Source organism: Pseudonaja textilis, chromosome 2 (genome assembly GCF_049901715.1).
Source record: "Pseudonaja textilis isolate UNSWEBS1 chromosome 2, rPseTex1.2, whole genome shotgun sequence".
In the NCBI taxonomy this organism is placed as follows: Eukaryota; Metazoa; Chordata; class Lepidosauria; order Squamata; family Elapidae; genus Pseudonaja; species Pseudonaja textilis.
In genome coordinates this window covers 201,571,524-201,597,687 of record NC_141991.1, presented here as the reverse complement: position 1 = coordinate 201,597,687, position 26,164 = coordinate 201,571,524, and the positions used below count along the sequence as shown (strand labels likewise).

Below are 26,164 nucleotides of genomic sequence, written 5' to 3'. Positions count from 1 at the left end.
GTTTTCTTCCTTTTTAATGTAATAAAACTTTGATTAAAGATTAAAAAATAGCAAATATCTGCGGAATGTCCATACACCATAATAGCATAAATCTATGGAACATAAATCTCTATAGCTTCCCACTTGGGACTCCTTGACTTGTGACTGGTTGTTGACGGCTGTTCAAAATTACAATGGGCTCATCCAACACACCTATTACCTGGTTCCAAAGTTTGAAAGGCCGTGCCCTCCCAGTCATATGACCGTATATCAAGCATTTCTCAACCAGCTGCATTCACTGCTATCTGCAGTGTTCCATGGCCACATGATATTTTATATTTTTTTGCCAAAAACTTTATTTACTTTTAGCTTTCAGCAAAAATGGTCCATATCAAACAATGTTTGCTTTATGACAGAAGCATCTGCTTTTCAACCACCGCAACACCCCCTCCCCCAAATATGGTTCCAGTCACATGGTGGCCTCGCAACCTACAAATGTAATGGCAGGCTCCATTATGGTTGTAAGTTAAGGACTACCTGTATTGTCTTCTTAAACCCCTTAAATATTACATGTACAGGGTGAACGACCTATGCCTGGAGATGCATGTGCTGCAAATAATCTGGTTCATGAAACTGTTCAGAATTGTCCTTTTTTTGCCATCTATTAATAACAAGATACCAAAAAATCTGACAGCAACTGACAGTCTGGAGTCGACCATGGATTAAGGATTGAAAATATTGCCCACTTTTGCCATCATCACTGAATTTGCAACCTCAATCTATAGGATGCACTTTATTTAAATTACTATGTTTATTTCTGGGATACTAACAAGACCAGCAACTTTAAATACAATTTATTACCCAATAGTTGGGTATAAGTTTCAGAAAATTATTTTCAAAATCTAAACAGGTATTATTTTGCTTTATATGCAAAGTGTGCGCACAGGAACTTTCTGATTATGGAGACTCTAAAAGAGAAAAGAAAATGTTCTAATCAACATGCGGAAGGACAATTCGAGGAAACAGTTGTCTTTGATATATACCAAAAGGGCAGAGAGCCAAAGTGGGAATGTCATGGTGTTGTTTATTTATGAAAGATTGATTACAATTAGGGGAATATTAGTGTCATAGCATTGTTTTAAAAAAAGGGAGCGGAGGAGGGAGTGAAAATAACATTTAAAGAGATTGAAAATAGGATTGAGTGCTCTTCTAAAGAGAATAAAATGTACCTGAAAAAGTAACAAGCTGTACTAATTTTATATTTATATTGGAACCCCAGGAAGGTGGCAGAGCCAGGTCTTCAGGGCCTTTCAGAAAACCAAGAGAATGGGTGCAGATCTCATCTTCTTCCAGAGGGCAGGAGCCATGGGAGAAAAAGTTCTTTTCCTGGACTCCCCGGCCGGAGTTCCTTGACTGATGAGGTCAGCAGCATAGCCCTTCTGCTGGTGCAGGTGGGGCATGCTAATCCCATCAAGGTGAGATAGTTCCTCAGATAACTTGGACTGATGCCAGGTTGAAGGGCATTAAACATGATAACCAACACATTGAATTGGACCTGGAAATAAACTGGCAAGCAGTACAACTCACAGAATAACAGTATAGCATAGGCCACCCTAAGGACCCCAAGGACTATTTGTGAGGCTGTATTCTACACGAGCTGTAAATCCAAATATTTTTCAAGGGTGGACCTTTATAGAGCACATTGCAATAGAGGTAGTCCTAGACTTATAATAGTTCATTTAGTGACTGTTTGAAGTTATAACAGCACTGAAGAAAGCAACTAATGACCATTTTTCACACTTACGACTGTTGTAGCATCCCCATGGTCATGTGATCAAAATTCAGGCACTTAGCAATTGACTCATATTTATGATGTCCTGGGATCATGTGATCACATTTTGTGATCTGTTGATAAGCAAAATCAATGGGGAAGCCAGGTTCAATTAACAACCGTGTTACTAACTTAACAATTTCAGTGATTCATTTAACAACTGTGGCAAGAAAGATCACAAAATGGGGCAAACTTTACTTAACAACTGTCTCTTAGCAACAGAAATTTGGGGATTGGGTTTGTAATTTGAGGACTACTTGTATTCCAAACATGAGATGACCAGGGCTTGAATGTCAGGGACTCCCAATCTAAGAAAGGGTGCAACTGGTGAACAACGTGAAGTTGCAAAAAATATTCTCCTAACTGCAATTGCTATCTCTTTGATCAGAAGCCCTGAATTGTGCACCAGGTCTGTGCGGGGCAGTGCAACTCCATCCAAAACCCCAGATCTTGAACTCCACATATCCAAAGCCCCTTAGTTTTATCAAGGTTCAGCCTCAGATAAACAGAAGAACAGAAATGCATGGAACTGCCTTCTCCTGAAATGTGGTTTATCCTGCCCCTGGCCTGCCTTTTAAAAGACATTAAAAACTTGGTATTTTAATCCAGCATTGAGATGGAAGTGATATTTCCCTGGCACATACTGTTTATTGATCATGCATGCTACCTTGAGTTATGTGCCAGCAGAATGGGCTATATAAAGCAAATGATTAAACAAATAGGAAGGGCCATGCCTACCTGGGATGCAGTATCTATTTTGGTAAAATAGTTCTTTTTATATGTATGCGTTTTTGTTTGTTTTAGGTATTTATTTTTAATCTGTTTAGTGCCAAGTCTAATTCAAATTAGACTAGACTTTATAAATCTAAATTATAAAGAAATGGGGTATACTTAAGTAAGCAACTGGCAATCACTATGGCTCCTGCCACACAGGATCATATGGTATGCCTATATTGTCACTTAATGTCTATCTGTTGCATTATAGGTAGCCCCTGACCATAATGAAGCCTGACCATTAGTTTCAAGTAGTGACAGCCATTAAGCAAAACAGCCTCAACAACAACTTCCTGTTGCAGTTGTTAAATGAAAGTGCTAGACATTGAGCACATGATGCCTTAGGGATTGCAGGGGAGAGGGGACTGAGAGGCCACATACTGAGACATCCCCTTGTTCGGCTTCTCAGCCATCAGAGTCCTCCCAAACTTTGGATCTGTTTTCTCACATTTAACCAGGGGGAATATGTATTATTTGTTTAGGGAATAACTGTACAATGTTTTAACTGGTCTGCAAAGATTGCAGAAATGCAGATTGGAAGAATGCTATAAGAAAGTAGCAAGAATAAATACAAAAACGACAGGACGATTTGACTTAAGCACTCCTTGGCAGAATTTTGATTGAAAGACCACAGTACCAGTTGAGAAATGAGAGAAAACTTCATACTGAGCTAGGGTACACGTATCAGTTTTGCTTTTTAGCAAGCCATTGAGAAATATATACAGGAAATAAAGGTTTATGTGCATTTACTGATTTAATCAAAACATATAATAGGCTTGTGTGATGGAATTTTTGCATGTATATAAAGACTGAATTATATTGCTGAATTGCTTTATTATGTAGCCAATATGTTGTTGTATGTTATGTTGCCGAAATTTAAAGCGTACAAAGCATATATTCCACGATTTAAAAAAAATCACGATACCATTCCTGTTTGTCACCATTAAATGCTTTTAATATTAATTTACTTTTTAAAGAATAAGCAGCGCTTTGTCCTATATTGAAATTAAAAAACAAAATCGGTGAGAATTCCGATTATTGAGCACCACCTTACAGAGTTCGAGGCACCAAACAGTAAGTCACACACAAATGAAGGGAAATGCTATTATTTTTGTCTGGCGAGAAGCTTTCTAAGATAATAAATAGGAAAAGTTGACTTGTAACTTCGCAATACGTAAGCCACATATGGCTTGGGCCATTCTTTAGTCCTCAGGGCAGGGGGAAGGGGTAAAGCCAACCCTTCCCGAGCGACAAGAGGATCTCTTTCCATTCATCGGCCGGAGAATCGATCGAGCAAAACCTGCCCTGGGGAGGCCCTACTCCAATGAGGCCGCTCCAGGCCATTTGCCGGCTGGTCCCCGCTTTTGGCGGCCCGCGCTAAAAGTGGCCGTCACGTGACCGCGCTAGAGACTGGCTTGGGGAGCGTCCTCCTTAGACAGGCAACATGGCGGCTACCGCGGCAGCCAAGGTAGCGCTTAGGCTATTTCACCGTCGAGGGAGTTTCGCCGCCGTCGCCTCCTCCTTCTCCCTGGGCCCCGTGAGGCCGGCCAGCTGTTGTGGCCTGACCGCGGCCGTGAGAAAATACAGTTCCGAAGCCAAAGGACTGGAGGAGGAATTGCGGGTTCGGTATTTGGACGACGAGCATAAAGGTAACTGCAGTAGCCGCCGTGGAAGGAGCGGGGCTCTTTTTTTATTTTTTCACCTGTCATTCAGGCCGTAACCTGAAGTTCCATTTCTCAGGAAAGCCATATGTTCCCCCCTCCCTCCCTCCATTTCTGGCCAGCAGATAAGGCTTGGCTGCCTCTTTTTGCTTGTCAGCCGCGGAGACTCGTAGATGGGACGCGTCCATGTCCAATTATCTGTCCGAAATGATGAAGCTGCCTGACCCTTTAAATTGTCCCGTGGGCGGGGGCGGGTCGCGCGAGCCGCTTCAATCATAAAGCGCATGCGCAGCTCTTTCTCGTGTGCTGTGGGTGATGACTAACCAGCGTTACAGTCGCTGGTTCGGAAAAGTCTTAAGCTAGTTTAGGAGACTGGGAAATATGGGTGCCCGGGTTGTAAAGTCAGGATGTCTGATGTGCAGACTTTGAAAGTTCTGCGTTTTATTTGAAGGTGGCCTGTCATTTGGCTGTCGCTGTTACACGTTTATATTTCTAAAAAATACACTCTCTATTCTTTATTTATGTTGTCAAATGCTTACAATATAATATAAATAAAAATAAACATAAGTTTTAAGTATAAGAAATAGGAACTAATAATTGGTGACAATAGAACAGGGATGGTAGGCATGATTGTGTGCTTATGCATGCTCCTAACCTCTTGGAAAATATGCATGGATAAATACTTAAATCATATTGAAATCTTAAGTGTATAAATGTATCAAGAATTTCTGCCCAGAACTTAAGCTAAAAGCACAATAAAATCTTTGCATTCTACATTGAGCTGATTGGCTGCACCTACACAGATGTACTGATTATGCTTTCTGGAATGATGTGCAGGTTATCCTTTGAATGTCATGCTCTTGAATTTTACAGTATATTCAGAGATCAATATAAATGACTATTTTAGATAAGTAAAATGAGAGGAGTAAAGTGTACTTTGAATGCTTTGTGAGAAAATACTTTATATCTGTAATTTTATGCTAGCTTTAATTGACTTTTCCTGTCTTTTTAATAAACATATGGAAGATTGGGAGGTGAAACACCTCTATTCCAATTTATAGTGTATTATTTATAGTGAATAGATGGTTGCATAGTACAGGTAGTCTTCAACTTATAAGGGTGCATTTAGTGACTGTTTAAAGTTACTTGTTACTGAAAAAGTAACTTGTGACTGTTTTTCACCCTTGCGACCATTTCAACATCCCCATGGTCAAGTGGCCAAAATTCTGACTCTTGGCAACTGACTCATATTTATGATGGTTGCAGCATGATCATCTTTTGTAACCTGAGCGGTATATAAGTCTAAGTGCTATTGGTATTGCTAACTCTGCCCATAGTCAGCAGTTCAATCCTGACTGGCTCAGGGTTGACTCACCTTCCATCCTTCAGCCAAGAGTGCTGTAAAGCACTATGGAGCAGTATATAATTTAAGTGCTATTGCTATAATGGAATTATGCTTATATAAAGCTAGGGCATACAAATTTTTCAATGTTATTAGCAATACTCCAAATTATCTACTATAGTTTTTCAAATAAGAAATATATTAAAATATATTTATCAACCAACTATTAATGTGTATTTTCATGCTAGTTATTATAGCACTAAAATTTTCAAATAAATGCACAGCAATAATTATTCATATAAACTCTTGCATTTTCCCCAAAAGACGTAAAAGTCTTAAAAATGTAGCATGAAATGTTTTGGAATTTATAACTGATTTTTGTAATTATTTTTTGTCCTGCATACAGGAATTGTTGTACTTGGAATAAACAGAGCACATGCAAAAAATGCACTTAATAAAAATCTTGTTAAAGCGGTAAGTAAATGAAACTTTAACTACTTACTAATGTGAAAAACTGAAAATTAGTGTTGATAATGTCCACACCTTTTCTCTGTAGATATCAAAAGTTATGGACGCTTTGAAAACAGACAAAAAAGTACGGACAGTTATATTCCGAAGTGAAGTTCCTGGGGTATTTTGTGCTGGTATGCAAACTTAATTTTTATTATCCATCTGGAAATCCATAATCTATTAAACTCAGAAGAAATAACTTGGAATCTTTTATTTGGGAATGAAATATAGATATGTTCTATGTTTTAAATAATGTGTGCTGTGCCCTTTTAAGAAAAAAGTTCTGTAATATTTAATGAGATATATAGACTGGAGAGCTTTCCTGACTTTGTGCGTGTGTGTGTATGTCTAAATATCTATATCTATGCAGGTAGTCCTCAGATTATGACCATTTGTTCAGCAGTTACAAGTTATAGTAATGCTGAATGAGGAGAACTTAAGATATAAGTTCGGAATTACAGCCCTTGCAATGTCCCTGCAGTCATGTGATTCCCTATGCTTGCACCTGGCTTGTGATTACAACATCTCAGTGAGCCACAGTCACACGATCGCAATGTCCAACATTCTCCAATTACTTCCTAAAAGTAAAGTCAATGGGGAAGCTGGCAGGAAACTGCAATCGTGAGGTCCTGACTTAATGACCCAATGCTTATATAGCTTCTCATCTCACATTCATGATTCTGGATGGCTTACAGTTAAAAACATAAACATTTAAAATTGCCATTGTTTTAAAAACAGCAACTATTACTTCTGTAATTGTCATTGATAAATGATGCAGTCATGTGACATCACATTTTATGACAGTGATAAGCGTTGCAGTCCCAATTGCCTCCATAACCCATGGACTGCCTTTATCTGTTTTTGAACTGAAGCTTCTAAATATTCCTCAAGGGCAGCCCGATGTAAAACAGGAATTAATTAGGGCCTGAGTGATTGAACATAGAACCTAGGATTGATCTAGGATTGGGTGCGACTGGAACACAACTGAAAGTTGCACAAAAAGACCCGTCTAGCCACAACAGTAACCTCTTCATGGAATAGTTGTGACTCCAGAGCATACCTGGTCTGCCTGGGGAAGTGAAACCATGTATAACTTAGAATTAGTAGCTCTGGTAGATCATGAAAATCCATGATCGTATTTGAAATTAAGCATTGAAACAAAATCTGCCAAAAGGAAAAGTATGGCGAATTTTTTATTTGTTTGTCTTGTTAGAAATGTGGTGTATATTGTAGCTTTCTAAAATTTCTTATTTTAAGGGTATTTTATCTGGTTCTTCAGCTGCAAAGCTTTGATCAACAAGAAGCAAACCGGTAATATTAAAGAAACTTAGACAAGCTGTCACTCAGTGGGTCACTGTTTCAGACGTATTTCTTTACTTAAACAGAGGAAACAGAATGACCATGGACAGCAAAAACTCAGTGGGAGGAGGATTTCTGAATTTCTGTCAGCTTTCTTATTGAATTTCCTTCTAGGAAGCTGGCAATGAACATTGGAAATCTCCCTCCCTTCCCTTTTCCCTGCCCTGCCTTCCTCCCTCCACTAACTCACAAAGGATTGGCCATGATGCTGTCAGGGAAAGTTGAAAATAAAAGTCACATGATGATAACAGCGTGGTGGCAGTACTGAAGAAATAGCAACTGGCAGCTCTGAAACAGCCACAACTTTCCTAAATTTTCATTCCTTTGGGAAATAATGGGTCCCTGCATTTTGTAAGTTATCCCATTTGAGATATCTTGGTTTAAAAAGATTACAGACACAAGAGTTTTAATAGGATACAGATGCAATAAAGAGCTACAGAGGAAGGTTAGTTTCCTCTCTTACTAATTATTTTACAGTGATAGAGTTATATTGAAGAAAGTTTTTTGAAGTAGGGGATCTAGTTTGTAGCAGCCAATAAAATATTACTATTTATTCCTCATCAACAATCATCAGCAGCAGAGTGGTCAATGTCTGGAATACTCTACCTGACGGTTTCTTCCCCAAACCCCCAAAACTTTAACCTTAGACTGTCTACTATTGACCTCATCCCTTTCCTAAGAGGTCTGTAGGGGGCGTGCATAAGAGCACCAACATGCCTACTGTCCCTGTCCTATTGTTTCTTTTTTATACTGGAAATGAAACAAAACTATGTGTTAAATATCTAGTGAGGTCATTATTTTATATTGCTACCAAGGTATGGCATCTTCTATGTCTTTGTCTTTAGTTGAGCCTTATAATCAATACTTCAGCATTGTTCTACAGAGCTGCAGTAATTGCATATTCATGCAGCTCACTATTATTAATTTTATCCATTTTAATTAAATAGCAAATGTAAAGGCAGTACATACTTTATTGTAAGTGTAACTTGTGGCCAAAGCAATAGTTTTGAAGAGACTCTTATTTCTGTTGCCATAATTTTAGCCTGTTCAGTTGTATAGGCTGACAATAACCAGAAAATGTTAATGTTATTTTCTCTTCTGATGTCACTTGAGTGCCAGTACTTTCGTCAGTTGTTTAAATTTTCTGATATTTAAGCTTTGATTGCTAGTTATCTAGATTAAGAATATAAAAATGGTATATATTCTGTTGCTATTAATCAGAGGCAGAAATTAGATAGCCATTTGCAAAATTATTCTGAAATTGATTTTGTAAGAAGGCATTTGTGAGTAACATGTGAGCTTGACTTTTTCAGAGAATAAATTTTTGGATTATGTGAATCTTCTTTTATGTGTTAATAAAGCTGTTAGATATGATCATATAACTACAAACATTCAGACGTTCTTCTGTTTAATAATCTTCTAATTACAATCCTTCCATAATTGCACTCCTCAGTTTCAGGTCCAACAAAAATAAATTTCAGCTAGTTAAAAGATGTTGGAAACCGTTTGTCTGAATGGTTGGACAGGGGGGTTGGAATAGAAGACCTCCAAGATCCCTTCCAACTCTTTTATTCTATTCTAAATGAAGACTAATACAGCAATAACTGAAATAGACAATATAAATTGAATATTTTTAATTTGTTGAGTTAGGGGAGCATATGAATTATATGTATTATGGTATCAGTAGGAAATAGCTAATTCTAATGTCCTGCTCCAAATGCCTGATATAAACCTGGTATCTCTAAAAATGTATAAATGGCACTTTTTAATCTGACACAGATTTTATTTATTTGTTAATTTTTTTTAATCTTGGCAGAAATAAAATTGGCTATTGCATCATTAATTTTTGTCATCTTGGGCTATTAATATAAAACGAGTGGGATAATTATATAAAATGTTTCAGTCACATTTAATTATGGATGAATATGCATGTGGACCACAATTATAAAACTTTTCATATAGCCTTTACATAGAAACATTTTTAATCTAATTTTAAATAATTGGCTATAGACATAGTAAATTTCTTCTCTTGGGACATTGACTGTATAGAGGAAAGTCTCTTAAATATTCTATTGGAGCGCTTTGCTTCAGAAGAGACTTAAGCATGAAATTTGAAACAATTTCTGCTGTTGGATAAAATGTATGACTTTTATAAATAATTTGTTGGATTGTTTAAGAAGAGGTGTTCCTTATTTTCATTTCCTTATTTTGTTTGTAAAATTGTTCATTTTGGCAAAACATTCAAAAGATATGGTCATGCTTATAACACATTAGAGATAGTTTTCAGAGCTATCATGAAAAAACAAATGCCTTTTTATATGAACTGTTCCACCCATCTAGAAATTAGCTTGGTTTGTTTTATTAACTTTTTCCTTTTTTTTGTCCTTTATGAAATGACGACTGGTGTATTTCCATGTTTTTCATGAAACATGCATATAAAACATACAATGGAGTATATTTTAAGTACTTTGTAAATTTTATACACATTTTTATTTTATATCCAAATGTTTGTAAAGAGAAGTGACAGAGTTTTGAGACCTTGTCAAGAAGTAGATTTCCATTTCCATGGTACTTTTCTATAAAGTATGAACGGATTATGCCTAGCTCCCAGAAATTCTAGCAAGCCTTGTCATTCATAAAAATGCTGATGTGCATGCATTTGAAGGATATTCAGGTTAGAGAAAATTGGTTGATTTGAACAGAAATTGTGATGGTATTTAAATATGACCATAAAATGTCATTTGCAGGTGCTGACCTTAAAGAAAGAGCTAAAATGCATGCTAGTGAAGTAAGCTCTTTTGTATCAAAAGCAAGATCCACTATTAATGAAATGGGTAAGTACAACTCTCATTGAAATATTACTGATTGAATCAATCATGAATAGTAGTAGTAAGTAAGGTTCTCAGTGATAAATGACTGCGTAATAAATTAAGGCTAATTTTCATTAACATGACAAAGAGATGTATAATATAATTGTCACTAAAGAATATTACTTTTCTTATACTTTTCTCTGTTATTAGTATTACTGAATTGAGTGTAAATAAACCCTCTAAATGTACAGACAGAATTTATTTCAGTGAATATCTTTCTGAAGTAAGTTAAACTCTCAGTTTGAATAGGATCAAAACAGAAAAAAAAAATCAAAATGTTTCCTTGAAAACTTCAATCAGAAACTTTAACTGGTTTAATCAGTTAACACTGATTTAATTAAAAACAAATGTATTCTAAACAGTTGGACTGAGAGAGGTAGAAGGAGTAGAGCCAAGGCTTTTCTTTTTTCAACAGTATCAAAACATATTTGTAAATAATTCAAAGAGCTTAGAATTATTTGTGTTTCAAGCTATCAATTCTATTTATTTTATATGTTAAATTTATTTGTTGCCTATCTCACCTTGGGGCTACTCTAGATGGCTTACAATCTGGATCTATAACTAAACATGCTGGTTGCTAAATATTCTTTTGTAAAAAGGGAAATTAAATTCATCAGCACTTCAGAAGGAGTGTTTCCAAAAATTCATAAAACGTTTTTGATAATGAGGTTAAGAATCCATTGTAGATATCTGTTATTACCTAAGATTGGAATGGCAGTATTTTAAGAATTTATTGTCTTTCAGTGATAACTTCCTGTTAGGATTGAATCAGTTAATTTATATTGAAGCAAACAACTAAAACTTACATATTTACTAGTAATACAGGCTTGTGAATTCTGGGGACAAACAATGAGTAGGGTTGTTATTTTTATGCCCTGCTTATGTGTTTTCCAGATCTCTATTAAGTAACAGAATTTTCATCTGAACCTCCTCATCTCATAGCTTTTACTTGAACAAAAGGTAGAGTTTGCAGCCAGAAAGACCTTCGCTGCTTGGAAATAGAATGGCATGTAAATTAAAATAATAAAGTAAATAACTTCCATTATGGATAGACAGCATATCTGATTTGCAAATTTACAGATCAGGAATTGCTGGTTTGTCATAACTGTTCCTTATTATAATTAATTCTGGTATCTTGTTTTTTATTGCTGTTAATACCCCAAATATCTCTGTAGTCAGAATTTAGTTTGCAGTTAATATTGAAAAAAAAATGCTATTATCCATAGACTCACAAGATGGGCAGCACATAAATTAATTAATAAATAGATATTAGAAATTTCATAAAATTAATTTTATGTTAGAACTATTGACAACTGCCTGAAATTATTTTTGTTAACTTTGCCTTTTAGCTAATCTTCCAGTACCAACTATAGCTGCAATAGATGGCATTGCATTAGGTGGGGGCCTAGAATTGGCTCTAGCCTGTGATATAAGAGTGGCAGGTAAGATTTAGTCCTATTTTTAAAATTAAAGCATTCATCTAAACCTTGTTTAATTCAAGTGTAGGGAAAATGATTTCTGAACACTATTTTAATGCAATTTTGAACACCTCGACTTTGATAATTATTATAGTATTTACATTGGTATTAGTATGTATCTTTTAATTTTTGGATCCAGGGTAAATGTATTTAATCTAATATAAAAAATTGTGATTTGTGTCATGAAAAGGTTGTTGCTAATAAGTACAAAAGAGGATAAAGAAAAAGGCACAGGTTAATGAAGTGTTCACATTAAGACAATTTTTTCTACTTTACAAGAGTAGCTGAAGGGTTTTTAGCATGTCACCTGTCCTGGAGACATCGTCTAGCTTTGACTGTTGGATGGAGGTGATTGTCTAATACTGGAGTGGATCCCTTCACCTCTTACTTGTGTCATTCAGATATAGAAAATTACAACATTAATAAAACCAATGATGGAAAAAGAGAATTAACCTTTTATCTATTCATAGCTTTTAGTCATAAAACCAAATACTAAATCTAGGCAAGATAATTGCATGATTGTTCTGTAGCCTTATTCTAAATAAGGAAGTTCACAGGAAGGGAGAATGAATTAAAACTTCCTATATCTGAATTGCTCACTTTAGAAGAAGTGTTTTAATATATTAATAAATATATACCTTGCTTTTTTCTTTGCATAAGCAACTCAGATGGTTTACAGAACATAAAAAATAAAAATATAACAACTTTAAAAGCAACAGCAATATATCCCAATTAAAGTATTTATTCATTGGACTGTCCAGTTTACTACAATTTGCCTAGTTCAGCTGGAGATCAGTGTATTGAAAAATACATGAATGCACAAAGAAGAGTATTCTAAATGGGCATATATTGTACACAGAACAATTGCCATACAAATAATTTTGTTTTTCTGGGTGTGAAAATATTAGAAAATCATGACACATACTGCCTTTTTACAAAGAACAGAGATGGATCTTCACACATGAGCATTAAAAAAGGTTTTATTTCCTACATCCTGTATGCCCTTTCTGAAAAATGAAAGGCCTTACAGAGCCTATTGAGAAAAAAAAGTTTTTTCTCATACAACCTAAGGCACAGTTGAATTTGTTTTTGGTTTCTCAATAAACCATGGCTTAATGCTGAAGTAAAACAGCCATTGGCATTCTACTCTTTTCAGTGTTTTCACTTCTATCTGAAATTGTTACAGTGAAGCTACAGTTTATTATACTAAGTTCCTGTTATTTTATTAAAGCAATGTGTAGGTTTTTCAAAAACCAATTTTTCTTTTTTAGCTTCTTCTGCAAAAATGGGTCTAGTTGAAACAAAATTAGCGATCATTCCTGGTGCAGGTATGGATTTTTTTTCATCATTATGTAACCATTCTTTATGAATGTTATTGTTACCTTCCATTTCTTGTATGTTGTCCAGATGCTAGCCAGTTTTGAACAACAACATTTTCATTCAGATTTTTTTGTATATAACTCTAGGTGGTAAATGTATTTAATATAGTCCTGCCTCCCCTTTTCACCACAGCCGCAAGCCTGTGAGATTGGTTGGGCTGAACCAGAGTGTTTGGCACAAAGTCACCCAATTGGTTTTTATTCCTCAGGGAGGTCTAGAACTTACAGTGTCCTGGTTTCTAGGCCAGTATACTAATCACTTCACCACATTCTGGTGTAAAATGAGTAGTCATGGAGAATGGAAATGAAGCCAGGTTGGGCTGGTGAGGATATCTATCTACTCTTAGATTGTACGGCATTTTGTCTTCTAATACCATTGCACAAGCAAAGAGCATGGATATGCATGCTGCCTATTTTTACTTATGAAGATGTTTAGCATCAGGGAACAACATAGAAATTTACTCCTTGGTACTTGGCCTGCTGCTTAGTTTTCTTCTGTGTAGCAAAAGTCCCCAATCTACCCAAAGGGGAAAGAGAAGTTGCACTTCTTTAATTTTTTTCCTTTCAATGTACAGGTAGTCCTTGATTTAAAATCACAGTTGAGACCAGAATTTTCATTGCGAAGTAAAGCAGTTGCTAAGTAAAGCAGTTGCCTGATTTTATGAGCTTTTTCATCACAGTTGTTAACTGAATCATTGCAATTGAGTGAATCACACAATCCAGCTTCCCTCATTTGACTTGTCAGAAGCCAGCTGGAAAGATTGCAAAAGCTGATCACATGATCCCAGAATACTGCAACAGTTATAAATACACCCAGTTGCCAAGTGCCTGAATTTTGATCATGTGACGTAGGTATGCTGCTATGATCATAAGTGTGAGAACTGGTCATGTCACAATTTTCCGTGCTGTTGTAACTTTGTACAGTCACTAAAGAAATGCTTGTAAGTTGATGACTACCTGTAGATATAGTTGCACTGGCCAGATGATCTTAGATTTGACTGATGAAAATTGAAGATCCTTTCCCCTTCAGAATGTAGGAGTTAGAAGAAGGAGAATCAGACTTATTCTACAGGTGAAACTAGAAAAATTAGAATATTGTGCAAAAGTTCATTTATTTCAGTAATGCAACTTAAAAGGTGAAACTAATATATGAGATAGACTCATTACAGCAAGATAGTTCAAGCCGTGATGTGTCATAATTGAGATGATTATGGCTTACAGCTCATGAAAACCCCAAATCCACAATCTCAGAAAATTAGAATATTGTGAAAAGGTTCAATATTCTAGGCTCAAAGGGTCCCACTCTAATCAGCTAACGAAGCCATAACACCTGCAAAGGGTTCCTGAGCCTTTAAATGGTCTCTCAGTCTGGTTCAGTAGGAATCACAATCATGGGAAAGACTGCTGACCTGACAGTTGTGCAGAAAACCATCATTGACACCCTCCATAAGGAGGGAAAGCCTCAAAAGGTAATTGCAAACGAAGTTGGATGTTCCCAAAGTGCTGTATCAAAGCACATTAATAGAAAGTAATGTGGAAGGGAAAAGTGTGGAAGAAAAAGGTGCACAAGCAGCAGAGGTGACCGCAGCCTGGAGAGGATTGTCAGGAAAAGGCCATTCAAAAGTGTTTTCTCATCATTTTCTGATGAGAGCAACTTTTGCATCTCATTTGGAAACCAAGGACCCAGAGTCTGGAGGAAGAATGGAGAGGCACATGCTGCAAAATGCTTGAAGTCCTTTGTGAAGTTTCCAAAGTCTGTGTTGATTTGGGGAGCCATGTCATCTGCTGGTGTTGGTTCACTGTGCTTCATTAAGTCCAGGGTCAACACAGCCATCTACCAGGAGATTTTGGAGGCCTTCGTGCTTCCTTCCACAGACGAGCTTTATGGGGATGCTGACTTCATTTTCTAGCAGGACTTGGCACCTGCCCACACTGCCAAAAGCACCAAAACCTGGGTCAATGACCGCAGGATTACTGTGCTTGATTGGCCAGCAAACTTGCCTGACCTGAACCCCATAGAGAATCTATGGGGCATTGCCAGGAGATAGATGAGAGACATGGGACTGAACAATGCAGAAGAGCTGAAGGCCGCTATTGAAGCATCCTGGTCTTCCATAACGCCTCAGCAGTGCCACAGGCTGATAGCTTCTATGCCACACCGCATTGAGGCAGTAATTGCTGAAAAAGGGGCCCAAACCAAGTACTGAGTACATATGAACGCTTATGCTTTTCAGAGGTCCGATATTATTTTGTGTACAATCCTTGTTTTATTGATTGCATGTAATATTCTAATTTTCTGAGATTGTGGATTTAGGATTTTCATGAGCTGTAAACCATAATCATCTCAATTATGATAAATCACAGCTTCAACTATCTTGCTTTGCATGTAATGAGTCTATGTCATATATTAGTTTCACCTTTTAAGTTGCATTACTGAGCAGTAAATGATAAATGAAGTTTTGCACAATATTCCAATTTTTTGAGTTTCATCTGTATATTGCTTTGTTTTGACTTCATGAAGAAACTATAAATATGAACTATTTCCTACTTCAGTGGCTAAGGTCTGAAATGGCATGAAGAAGAAAAAATTCTGGCTTTCATCAACCGTGCGTCACTTTTCTTTATGATAGGTAGCTAAATATTTTCTCTTTTCTATTTACTATATCTGTTTATCATTTGTCGATTTTTAAATATTTCAAAGCTGGATGAATGTGAATAATGTAAAAATAGATCGTTTGTATAACTATACAGGTAGTTCTCGACATGACCACAATTCAGCCCAAAATTTATGTTGCTAAGTGAAATATTTGTTAAGTGAGTTTTGCCCCCTTTTACAATCTTTCTTTCTATACAATTGTTAAGTTAATTACTGAAGTCCTTAATTTAGTAACCTGGTTGTTAAATAAATCTGGTTTCCCCATTGACCTTGCTTGTCAGAAGGTCCTAAAAGGAGATCACATGACCCTTGGACACTGCATCGGTCATAAATATGAACCACTTGGCAAGAGTCTGAATTTTGATCACATGACTACAGAGATGCTACAATGTTGTAAGTGTGAAAAATAGTCATGTCACTTTTTCAATGCTGTTATAACTTCTAACGGTCACTAAAGGAACTGTTGTAAATCAAGGACTACCTGTAATGCTAATCTGTACCTAAAGCTAACAAAAGGAGGAGAGTTTGTACAAGAAACAAAAAGAGAAGACTGTTTTCACCAAAAGGTCTATCAGTAACTTTTCGACAAAATGTTGGAGAGAGGTTGCTATTTTATTATCTAGTAGATACTTTGTTTATGACATGTCCCTCAAGTGTGAACTGTATAGGAAGTATCCATCCCCAAGGATAATAGCGAGTTGCACAAGCTCCTTTATTACTGCATGGTAACAGTTCATGAAGGTGCAGGCTGGCCATTGAATTGCAAAACATAGCATGTGTTGATATAGCGCTGTATCTTTTTTGGATCTGTTAATTTAAGAGGATTGACGTGTTTCTTGAACGATACAAAGAGGCACTTAGAAAATCAAAGCATTTTTATACGCAAACTCTTAAGTAATTATCGTAAATCTGATTCTGACTATTTGAGCTCATGTTTAACCTGAAGTCTTGATGTTGTAATCAAATTATTTTTCATCATTACTAGTTTGTGTGAAAACAACTTTATTTGCTTTTCAATATTATTTGAAAATGTTTGTTTTATGCTTACAAAAAAAAAATACTCTCAAGAGAAATGATATAGAAAGCAGCTGTCTGAACATCCAATCTTATTTCCAAATAATTAAATAATGTATCTCAAGTGCTAATAGAAAGAGATGAATTAGTTCTGTGTTTATAAATTAAGAAGAATAGTGTGGTTTGCATGTGTTTCTTGCTTGCTATTCCCAAAATAGAATTTGATTCAGATGAATTTCATTGTAGCTGATTTAATAAATAGAGCAGTAGTTCCTCAAATGACTTAGACTTAGAATAACTTTATTGTCATTTTGAATGTACACTAATTGTTACATTAAATGAAATTTTATTGTCTACAAAAAAAGATTATGTCCCATTATCTGGTTTTTTAAAAACTTATTTGCATTATATAGCATATTAAATATTTTTTAGGTATTCTTCAGTTGTATTGGAATAGGTAATACAGTATAACATCAGGTGACTTTTTTTTACCAGTCTTGCTCCTTAATCATAGTTCAGGGTTCACATATTATCCTTTCTATACCCCAGCAAAACTGACAGAAACCTTTCCCTAAGCTTCAGTGAAGATCAGTAGATTTAGAGAAGGGGCGGAAATGGGTGGTAAATGACAATAGATGATGTTTAATAAGCCTAAGCAATATGTATTGCTACAACTGAAAAATGCAGCTAGCTATTGAATGAAAGTCTTCAAAGTACAACATAAATCAACACCCAACATGCTTTCAGTTACAGCTGAGTTAGCATAATGGTGAATTTAAAACATAGATTTTCTTTAGTCGTTATAGAACATGAAGCATGTATTCCGAAGAACAGATTTTTAGAGGTGATGATTATCCATTTTGCAGGTCAATTCCTGACAGCTCATATAACAGGAAAAAATATCTACTGTTCTCTGCTGTTTTTTTCTGCAGGCCACTGTGCATCACACTTTATATTTTATATTGTAGCATATTTTAATTTAAATATTGTTGTTGCTACTATTACTTTAGTTTATACTTAAGACACAAAATAGTATTGTGGATTCTGGTAGTCCTTAACTTATGACCACAGTGGATCCCGGAAATTTGATCATAGGTTGCTGTAGTCATAAATTGAGGTGATAATCTTTCTTAACTTTTTATTCTGAACAATAACATAGTACTCCAAAGTAGCAGTGTTCTCAACAAATCACTATAACACGGGTGTCAAACGTTGTATCACGTTGCTGTGGGTTGGATGTGGCCTGTGCATGATGCATTTGGCCTGCAGGTTGCCAGTTTGACATCCCTGTATTATGATAACACATGCATAATAATGTCATTGCATAAATTTTACCTATCTGCTTTGGAGACATAGTGTGGAGGATTGTTCTGAATTACAGAAAATCAATGTAAACACTTTACATTTGGTTTGAATGATGCAAGCTTAGGTTATTAGTTTTTAGCAAGAAAAATTTCACAGAATATTCTCATCCTGAAATTGATCACTTTAACAATTCTATATAGGCTGGAAGTGACCTGAATTTGAAATAGGTTGTTCTGGCATCAGGATTATCCATTGTGTTGTTGGAATGGTGGCTTCCAGAACACTTGTTAGTTCCAGAATTAGAATATTAAACCACAAAATGTTTGGCACATGCCTGATTTCTTGTATGGTAAGCTGGATGATCTGTTGACAGTTATTGTCCTAAAAATAGAAAACAAAATTCTACAAGATAAATGGTATGATTTTGATTTTGAAGCCTAAACAGTTGCCTCTTTTTACTTCCCTCCAACTGTGTGAACAAAATTGCTGCTATAAATAGCAAGTGATGCATACACAAACTTTCACAGTTTGCTTTAACAACTAGGACATTATATTTAACAAAATGAAGAAGTACCCCCACGCATTTCAGATAATAGGGAGAAAACCTGGACAAGCATATAAATTCACTTGAAATCCCTGAGAGCCACTTCAAATTTTGTTGGGCTAGAAAACATGAATATTTCTATTTATATGAAAAGAAATAGTGAGGTTGGAATTAATGGTGAAACCTTAATTAATCTATAAGTGGATGAAAAAATAGATTTATGAATCTAGATATTGGTATATCTGGGATCTATATAGAGACCTTAAAACTATGAAAGCCCAAGCTCTTAAATTTTATAAAGATTTGGAAGTACTGAACTTAATTATTTTTATTTCACACGAAATCAGAATCAAGACCTTAGAAGGAAATTAAGAATTTCATGATAAATTAATTATATACAGTATCTGCAAACTTAAAATACATAGATGACTTATTTGAAATAATTTTTAAAAAATTAATTTGCTTTTGGATATGCAGATCAGCTGACCACTTTGTTAATTTTACATAAAAGAATATATTTAGGAAGTCTTCTCGTTGCTAGCTGATTCTATGAGTAGGAAGTACAAATAAAATGAGTAGGAAGTAGAAGTAAAATAATGATTTAACCAGCTCTTCTTTCACAAATGCTAAATTTAAAGAGGAAAAATGATTTGCCATGTCTGTCATGTCTGTTGACAGAAAACAAGAAACCATTATTTTTAAATCCAACAATCTACTGTCTTTCTTCTGCGAGAAAATACTTTAAAATGTACACATACTGTGATGGAAATTCTCTGATGTGGAATTCTTACAGCTTTTGCATTTATCTGCTTTGTAACAAACTTTGTTTTTTTCCCCTTTTCCTTTACTTCAACAGTTGTTGCTCCTGTATGAATACAGAAGCTTCCTTTTCTACATTTTTATTTCCAGGGTCAGAGAGGTGAGGAGCTTTAAGCCAGAGCCTACCATAGATTTATAATAAATGACTTTTTTGCCCATTTTAAATAGTAGAGTGAGATTTGTTTTTTCTTTATTATATTTACTTTCTTTTAGTTTAGATTTGTAATCATTATTTAAATCATTTATGTATCTATTACTTTTTAAGCTTCCATAGAACAAGATGTCTGCCATGTTGGAAAATTGGTTTTGAGAAATATTTTGCCTATATGAAGGTATAGGCCTAAAGTTATCAGCTAGAATCTTATTGGGATCAGATTAAAAAAGAGGGTGGGGGTAGGTGAAATTTTTTTACAGCCAGATATTATGTTGCAGGAAATATTCTACAAGAGGTGGTATTGAACTGGTTCATACCAGCTCGGGCGAACCGGTAGTGGTGATTTGGCATGGGTTGCCAAACTGGTGGCGACCCCTGGCAGGCAATGCCCCTGAACCGAGTTGCCTGGTCACCTGCTTTTCCCGGTTGCTCTCCTAGCTTTCCCTACCACGTGGCCATGGCGCAGCTCGGGTGGATGTCCCAGGACTGCTGCACATGCTGACTGCGTGTGCAGCTGCTACACTTGCAGTGCGCATGTGCAGCAGCCCCGGGACATCCACCTGCCTGTCTGCCGTCCTGGAGAACGTTTTCTTCCTTCTCCCAGTGGCCAGCCAGCAGGTGGGTGGGCGGATGTCCCGGGGCTCCTCGTCCCCCTCGACGCGATATGCCTGCAGCAGCCCCTCAGGCCAGCTGAGCCGGGAGCTGCCGTTCCCAGGCTTCTACTCCCCCGTGTTTGGTCGACACCTCTTCACCTTGCCTGAAGCGGCTGGTCCTGCCCCTCACCCTCCCATCCCTCACCTGGCCTGAGAAGGTAAGGGCGATGACAGGGTATAGCGAAGCGGCCGGGTTCCTATCTTCCCCTCTGTCTCCCCCACTCTCTGTGTTTGTGTGTGTGTGTCTCTCTCCCTCAAAGCTGTGGCTGGGCTTTCCTTGGTGCTCTTTGCTACTTTCATTTCTTCTTTTTGGAATCCAGACTGGCTGAACAAGGATCACCAGCCATGCTAGAAACATCCCTTTGGGTGACCCTCCTCCTCGTGTGTGCATGCCATCCTCCCGGATCTGCCACAGCCACCGGTTATGAGAGGAGGAGGAGAAGGGTCGCCCAAAGGATTGGCTGAACAAGGATCGCCAGCCATGCTGGAAGAGTCCCTGGAAAGTAGTAAAGAGCGCTTGGTCCAGCCGCAGCTTTGAGAGAGAGAGAGAGAGAGAGAGAGACAGACACACACACACACACATAGAGTGGGGGAGGGGAAGATAGGGAGAGAGGCAGAGAGAGACACACAGAGAGGGGGGGAGAGAGGGGGGAAGAAAGAGGGAAAGAGAATGAGAGAGGAAGAGAGAGATAAGAAGAAAGAGAAAAAGAGGAAGGAGAAAGAAAGAAAGAAAAGAAAGGAAGCGAAAGGAAGAAAAGGGATAGACAAAGAAAGGGAGAGATGGAAGGAAGGGACAAAGAAAGAAAAAGAAAGAGGGAGGGAGGGAGGAAAAAGTGAATGAGATATATGGATAGATAAATACATGGAAGGAGGGAGGGAGGGAGAGAGAGAAAAAAGGAGAGGAAGGAAGGACACAAACCCTGGCTTCAGAAGACTCTTTGAAGCAGCATAGCAATCTAGGGCTGGCCTGCAAGGGATCTCGGAGGCCATCTAGTCCAACCCCTTCCTCCAGCAGGAGATCCTTAGAGAATTGTAGAATAGCAGGGTTAGAAGTGTGTGTGTGTGTGTGTGTGTGTGTGTGTGTCTGTCTGTCTGTCAAAATTCCAAAAACAGGTTAACTAGTTCTGGGGAGATCAGTCATAAATTAGAATACTTGCTAAGCAACCGGCCATTAAGCGAGGACCACTTGTATTTGGTTTGCCAGTCACATGATCACCTGGCCACGCCCATGTAGTCACATGGCCCACAAAGCCATGCCCATCCGGTCATGTGTCCACAAAACCACACCCATCTGGTCATGTGACCAAGCCACGTCCACCCAGTCAAATGACCACCAAGCCACACCCACAAATTAAGCCACGCCTACAGAACCGGTAATAAAATTTTTTTGAATCCCACCACTGTATTCTACTAAGAGAACTATTTTTCTTGAGACCTAGAAGTTGGATTGGACATTATGGGTAGTTACTATGCTTAATAGTAATTCTAAAATTAGTGTATAATACAAGCTTCGTGACACTGAATTATACTTTATTTTCTTATTAGAAAAGATTAATTAATAACACTATCGGTCTGATTGACTTTTATGGCCTCAAGAATAACTTATTGAAATACTACAAAGATGTTTTCCTAAACTTTATTCTACTCTGTCAACTCATAGTGATTTTAATTTACTAATTCAGGATTCTCAGCTACATAGACATCCTCCAAAAGATCCTCTTATCTATTCCTACGGTTTGAAAGTATTCCAAGAATATATACTGAAATTTAAACTAATTCGTGCATTTGAAATCTAAAAAGTAAATGCACATGAAAACATTTTTAACTAGATTTTTTTAACAATTATTCTGCTGTGAATTAATCATTTTTATGTACTACTTAATAGGATTCATTTCAATTGCAGGCCATGTTTCAGTGACTCTTATTCTGAAATTAAAAAACTATAAATCAATCATTTTCAGATGCTATCTGTATATTTCTATTATAAATTTTTCTTTCTTGGAACATAAAAACGTGAAAATAGTTTCTTTTTCCTACTAAATTGTTAATCCTTTGGGATGATTTTATATAAATAAAAAAGAGCAAAAAGAGCCATTTTAATCTTAAAACAGCTGGAATATGGTTAAAACTCACATTTTGCTTATGCTAGAAACCCCACAGATAAATCATGTGAAATATTTATAGTACCTAAATTGGCTACTACATTGAAATTTTTTTTTTTTTGAAATGCATTAATTAGAATTTTTAGGAATTAGGTGAGAAAACAGGAAACCTTGTTCCTTTGAATCATATGTAATATTTTATTTCAATATCATGGCATTTGTGCAGTGCTGACTACAGATTATTGGCACTTAATATTTAGATAACCGGTGGTCTCCAGCCAGTGGTCTGGGGACCATTGGTGGTCCACAAGAAAATTTTGGTGGTCCGCAGAGAAATGTCATCCCCAAAGCACCTCCCAAAACAATTAATCCAGGCTGCGCGGACACAAGTCTGTGCCACCCACATGGTTCGTGGGAAAACAAGGCTTGTGTTGCTTGCACTGCAAACAACACGAGGTAGTGAGGGGAGTGGGGAAAGGGTGGAGTGGGGATTTGCCCCACTTGCCCCACACACCTGGCCTGGCCACCGGGCTGCTTCTTTCCGCTTCTTTCTACTGCTTTTGGCTGTATGCAGAGAAAGCAGCAAAAGTCTTTCTTTCTCTCCCCCAAACTCCGCCAGAAATTAGTCTTTGGGACCCTACAAGGCAATCCTGCTCCAAGAGGCAGTGCCAGCAAGGACTCATTTCTGGCTGAGTTTGGGGGAGAGAAAGAAAGACTTCTGCTGCTTCTGCTGCTTTCCTTGCATGAAGCCAAAAGTCTCTCTCTCTCTCCCCCTGAGAACAGAGCTGGAGACTGTATCCTGTGATCTCAAATAAAGAATGATCGATCGGTAGGAAAACAGGGTGGGGAATTTTCCTATAGACTTTTGGGGGACTTTCCCAGGTTTCTGGTCCACGGGATGTAAAATTATGAGTTTGGTGGTCCCTGAGGTCCAAAGATTGGTGACCCCTGACCTAGACCATTAAAGATGAAAAAGAAGATATATCAGTATTAATTATGATGTAAAATGTCAGCATTAATAAGCTTAAGATAATTTAGCTTTTACATCCAAAGCTGACTTTAACAATAAAAAGCAGTTGCACATCCTATCAAAATAGTTTTATACAGTAAATGTTTTTGTCTTAAGCTGATTACTTAATATTAAGGTCTCTACTGTAATATTATTTACTGTTGATGCATATTGAAGAAAAAAGAAATAGACAAAACCAAATAGGCAGAACAACTAAAAAGAAAAAAACAAGATTATTTGGTTTCTGACTTTCCCCTTTTTGTGCTTCTGCTAATTTATAATATTCATAAACATTTAGATTCACAGAGAGGCCAAACTGTAAATGTTTATATTTGCTGTGCTGAGTGATATCCTGTAGTTATTCTTGCTTACATTTAGTTAAAATTCTGTTGTGAATATATATTGTTAATTTTACGAGTGCTGCATATTTTCCAAATTTAAGTTCCCAATCAAATATTGTTGGGATTATATCTTTTTCCAGTGTGGGGCAAAATTTATTCTTTCTGCCATAATCATATATTTCAGTAAATGATGATGTTTCTGGTTGATATCAAGGCAATGTTGACTGCTAGTGACTGCCTGAATGAGTTTTCCTGGCAAGAATTTCAGATTTGCTATTCCATTTTTTTTCTACAACTTAGAGGGAGTAACCAACCCAAAATCACTTAGCTGGCTCTGGGCCTAAGATGGGACTAGAAGAGCGATCCCCAACTTTTATATCTTTTTGGACTGGCGGGGAGGGGGAGGGAGAGGTAATGGTTTATGCGCGAGTGGTGGGTAAGAGTGCACAAGTACAAAAGTATATAACCCCACAAGCAGCCCCGATTAAAACAATCAAATCATAACAAATAAATCCAAAATATATCAAACACGCAAACCTGAGTCCAAAACCAGTTCTGAAGTGTTTTTCAGAACCATGAAGTGCTTTCTGTATCGCTGTGGGGGAGGGGCGAGAGAGGGGTTGCTGTTCTAGAGGCAAGTTTCCTCAGTTCCACAAGATTTTAATATTTAATAGAAGGGAGCTGTAATGTTTGCTATTGTTTTTATCTATTAAATGTTTATGCTCCCCATCTTCTCTATCAGGTGACTCTGTTACTATTCTGTTATCACTTACTGGGCAGGTAGAAATAATTAAGATAGGCAGACCCTTAAATGCATTTATCAATGAATGCACCGTCCCAGCTTTGCCAAAGGTAATTGGCAAGCATGATTAGCACTGTCTGCATAGAGTACACCAGTGTGAAAACCAACTGAAACATGTCCAGGTAATCCATTTCCTCCAAGATCCTCTGTAATTATTGACCAACCCCTTTCTCTGCAACCTTTACTATGAAGTAAATTTGGAGCCTGGAAAATAGTTTTGTCTAATACAGGGATGTCAAATTCACGGCCCACAGCCTGGATATGTGAAGCGCTGGCCACACCCATGCCTGGTTTAGCAAAGGGGGGAAGTTACGATATGTCATAGGATTATGCCATGACAACATGAGTTTGACACCCCTGGTCTAGAATAACATAATGGCCAATAATGGACTCCTGAGAAGAGGGCATGCCATTGCCTCTTTCAGGCCAGCAGAACCACTCCCTCAAAGCAGAAATCACTGCATGGACCCACCTCTTGATTACGTCCATATCAGCTTCATAACTGGAGAGTGTTCAGGATTTAACAAATGTGGCTGAGTTAGCAGACAGAAAGTCCTTCAGTTAAAGATTGAATATTATTTTCTGTGTTTGAAAAGAAGTATACACTACTTATATGTTATCATTGCCTAACATCCATCAGCAATATAGGCTGTTTGACTGCAGCTGATGTTAGATAATAAACAGTACTGCTGGTTTGCTGGTTAATGAAAACTAAAACTTACTTTGTTGTGCCAAATTTCAGCACATATATTTTCTTAAATTATTGATGAGATGTGCATTTTTATAAATATGTTTGGTCTATTTTCTATGTTGGAAAGTTGCTGAGTGGAGATGACCTGTTAAAATTGGATATGCGTACTTGCCTTGAGAAAGAAAACAATGTGTGCATTATGTTGTGCTTTATTATAGGCATTTTATTTATAGGCATTTTCTTAAAGTACTTGAACTCTTACTCTGTTGGTAATTGTAGTAGTAAAATCACTCTTAGGCTTATTAATCAGTCACACTTTTAAATCTTGATATATTAAACATGATGATACACCATAGCATCAGTATTTGAGTTTTCTCTTACATTTCCTAAACTACAGGCGGGACACAACGACTACCTCGTACCATTGGTGTGTCTCTGGCAAAAGAATTAATATTTTCTGCTCGTGTACTTGACGGTGAAGAAGCTAAATCAATTGGCTTGATCAGTCATGTGGTGGAACAGAATGAAGCAGGGGATGCTGCCTACAAAAGAGCTTTAGCCCTGGCGAGAGAATTTTTACCTCAGGTACAGTCTCAATGGATAATATTCTTTATTCTGTCATTTTGTTTCAATAGATGACAATTATTAGTAAAATATATATGAAAGCCCTCCATAGTATTTCTACCATAATTGAATCCTGTGTAGGATCTTGCATATGAAATAGCAAAATTTGGCTCGCTCTTCAGTAAAGTATATCTTGCAGCTGTCCCTTCCTTTCTTCGCACTTCTTTTCTTTTTCATAACTCACAAGTGAAGCATTTCATGAAAGTCCTAGAGTAGAAAGTCCTTATTTTCTGATTCCTCATCACTTCTGCTATGCAGCCTTTTCTT

General features: G+C 37.0%; 1 protein-coding gene across 2 annotated transcripts in view; it reads left to right on the top strand.

Moving 5' to 3' along the window:
• Positions 1-4,001: 4,001 nt before the first annotated feature.
• Positions 4,002-26,164, top strand: part of AUH (AU RNA binding methylglutaconyl-CoA hydratase) — a 37,154-nt gene continuing 14,991 nt past the window's right edge. For both annotated transcript variants that reach the window (XM_026703942.2, XM_026703941.2), the window contains exons 1-7: positions 4,002-4,233; positions 5,994-6,061; positions 6,144-6,231; positions 10,204-10,290; positions 11,676-11,768; positions 13,076-13,132; positions 25,671-25,858. In XM_026703942.2, coding sequence (XP_026559727.1) covers positions 4,029-4,233; positions 5,994-6,061; positions 6,144-6,231; positions 10,204-10,290; positions 11,676-11,768; positions 13,076-13,132; positions 25,671-25,858 — 786 coding nt within the window. In that variant the 5' untranslated portion in view covers positions 4,002-4,028. The remainder of the gene's footprint in view (positions 4,234-5,993; positions 6,062-6,143; positions 6,232-10,203; positions 10,291-11,675; positions 11,769-13,075; positions 13,133-25,670; positions 25,859-26,164) is intronic.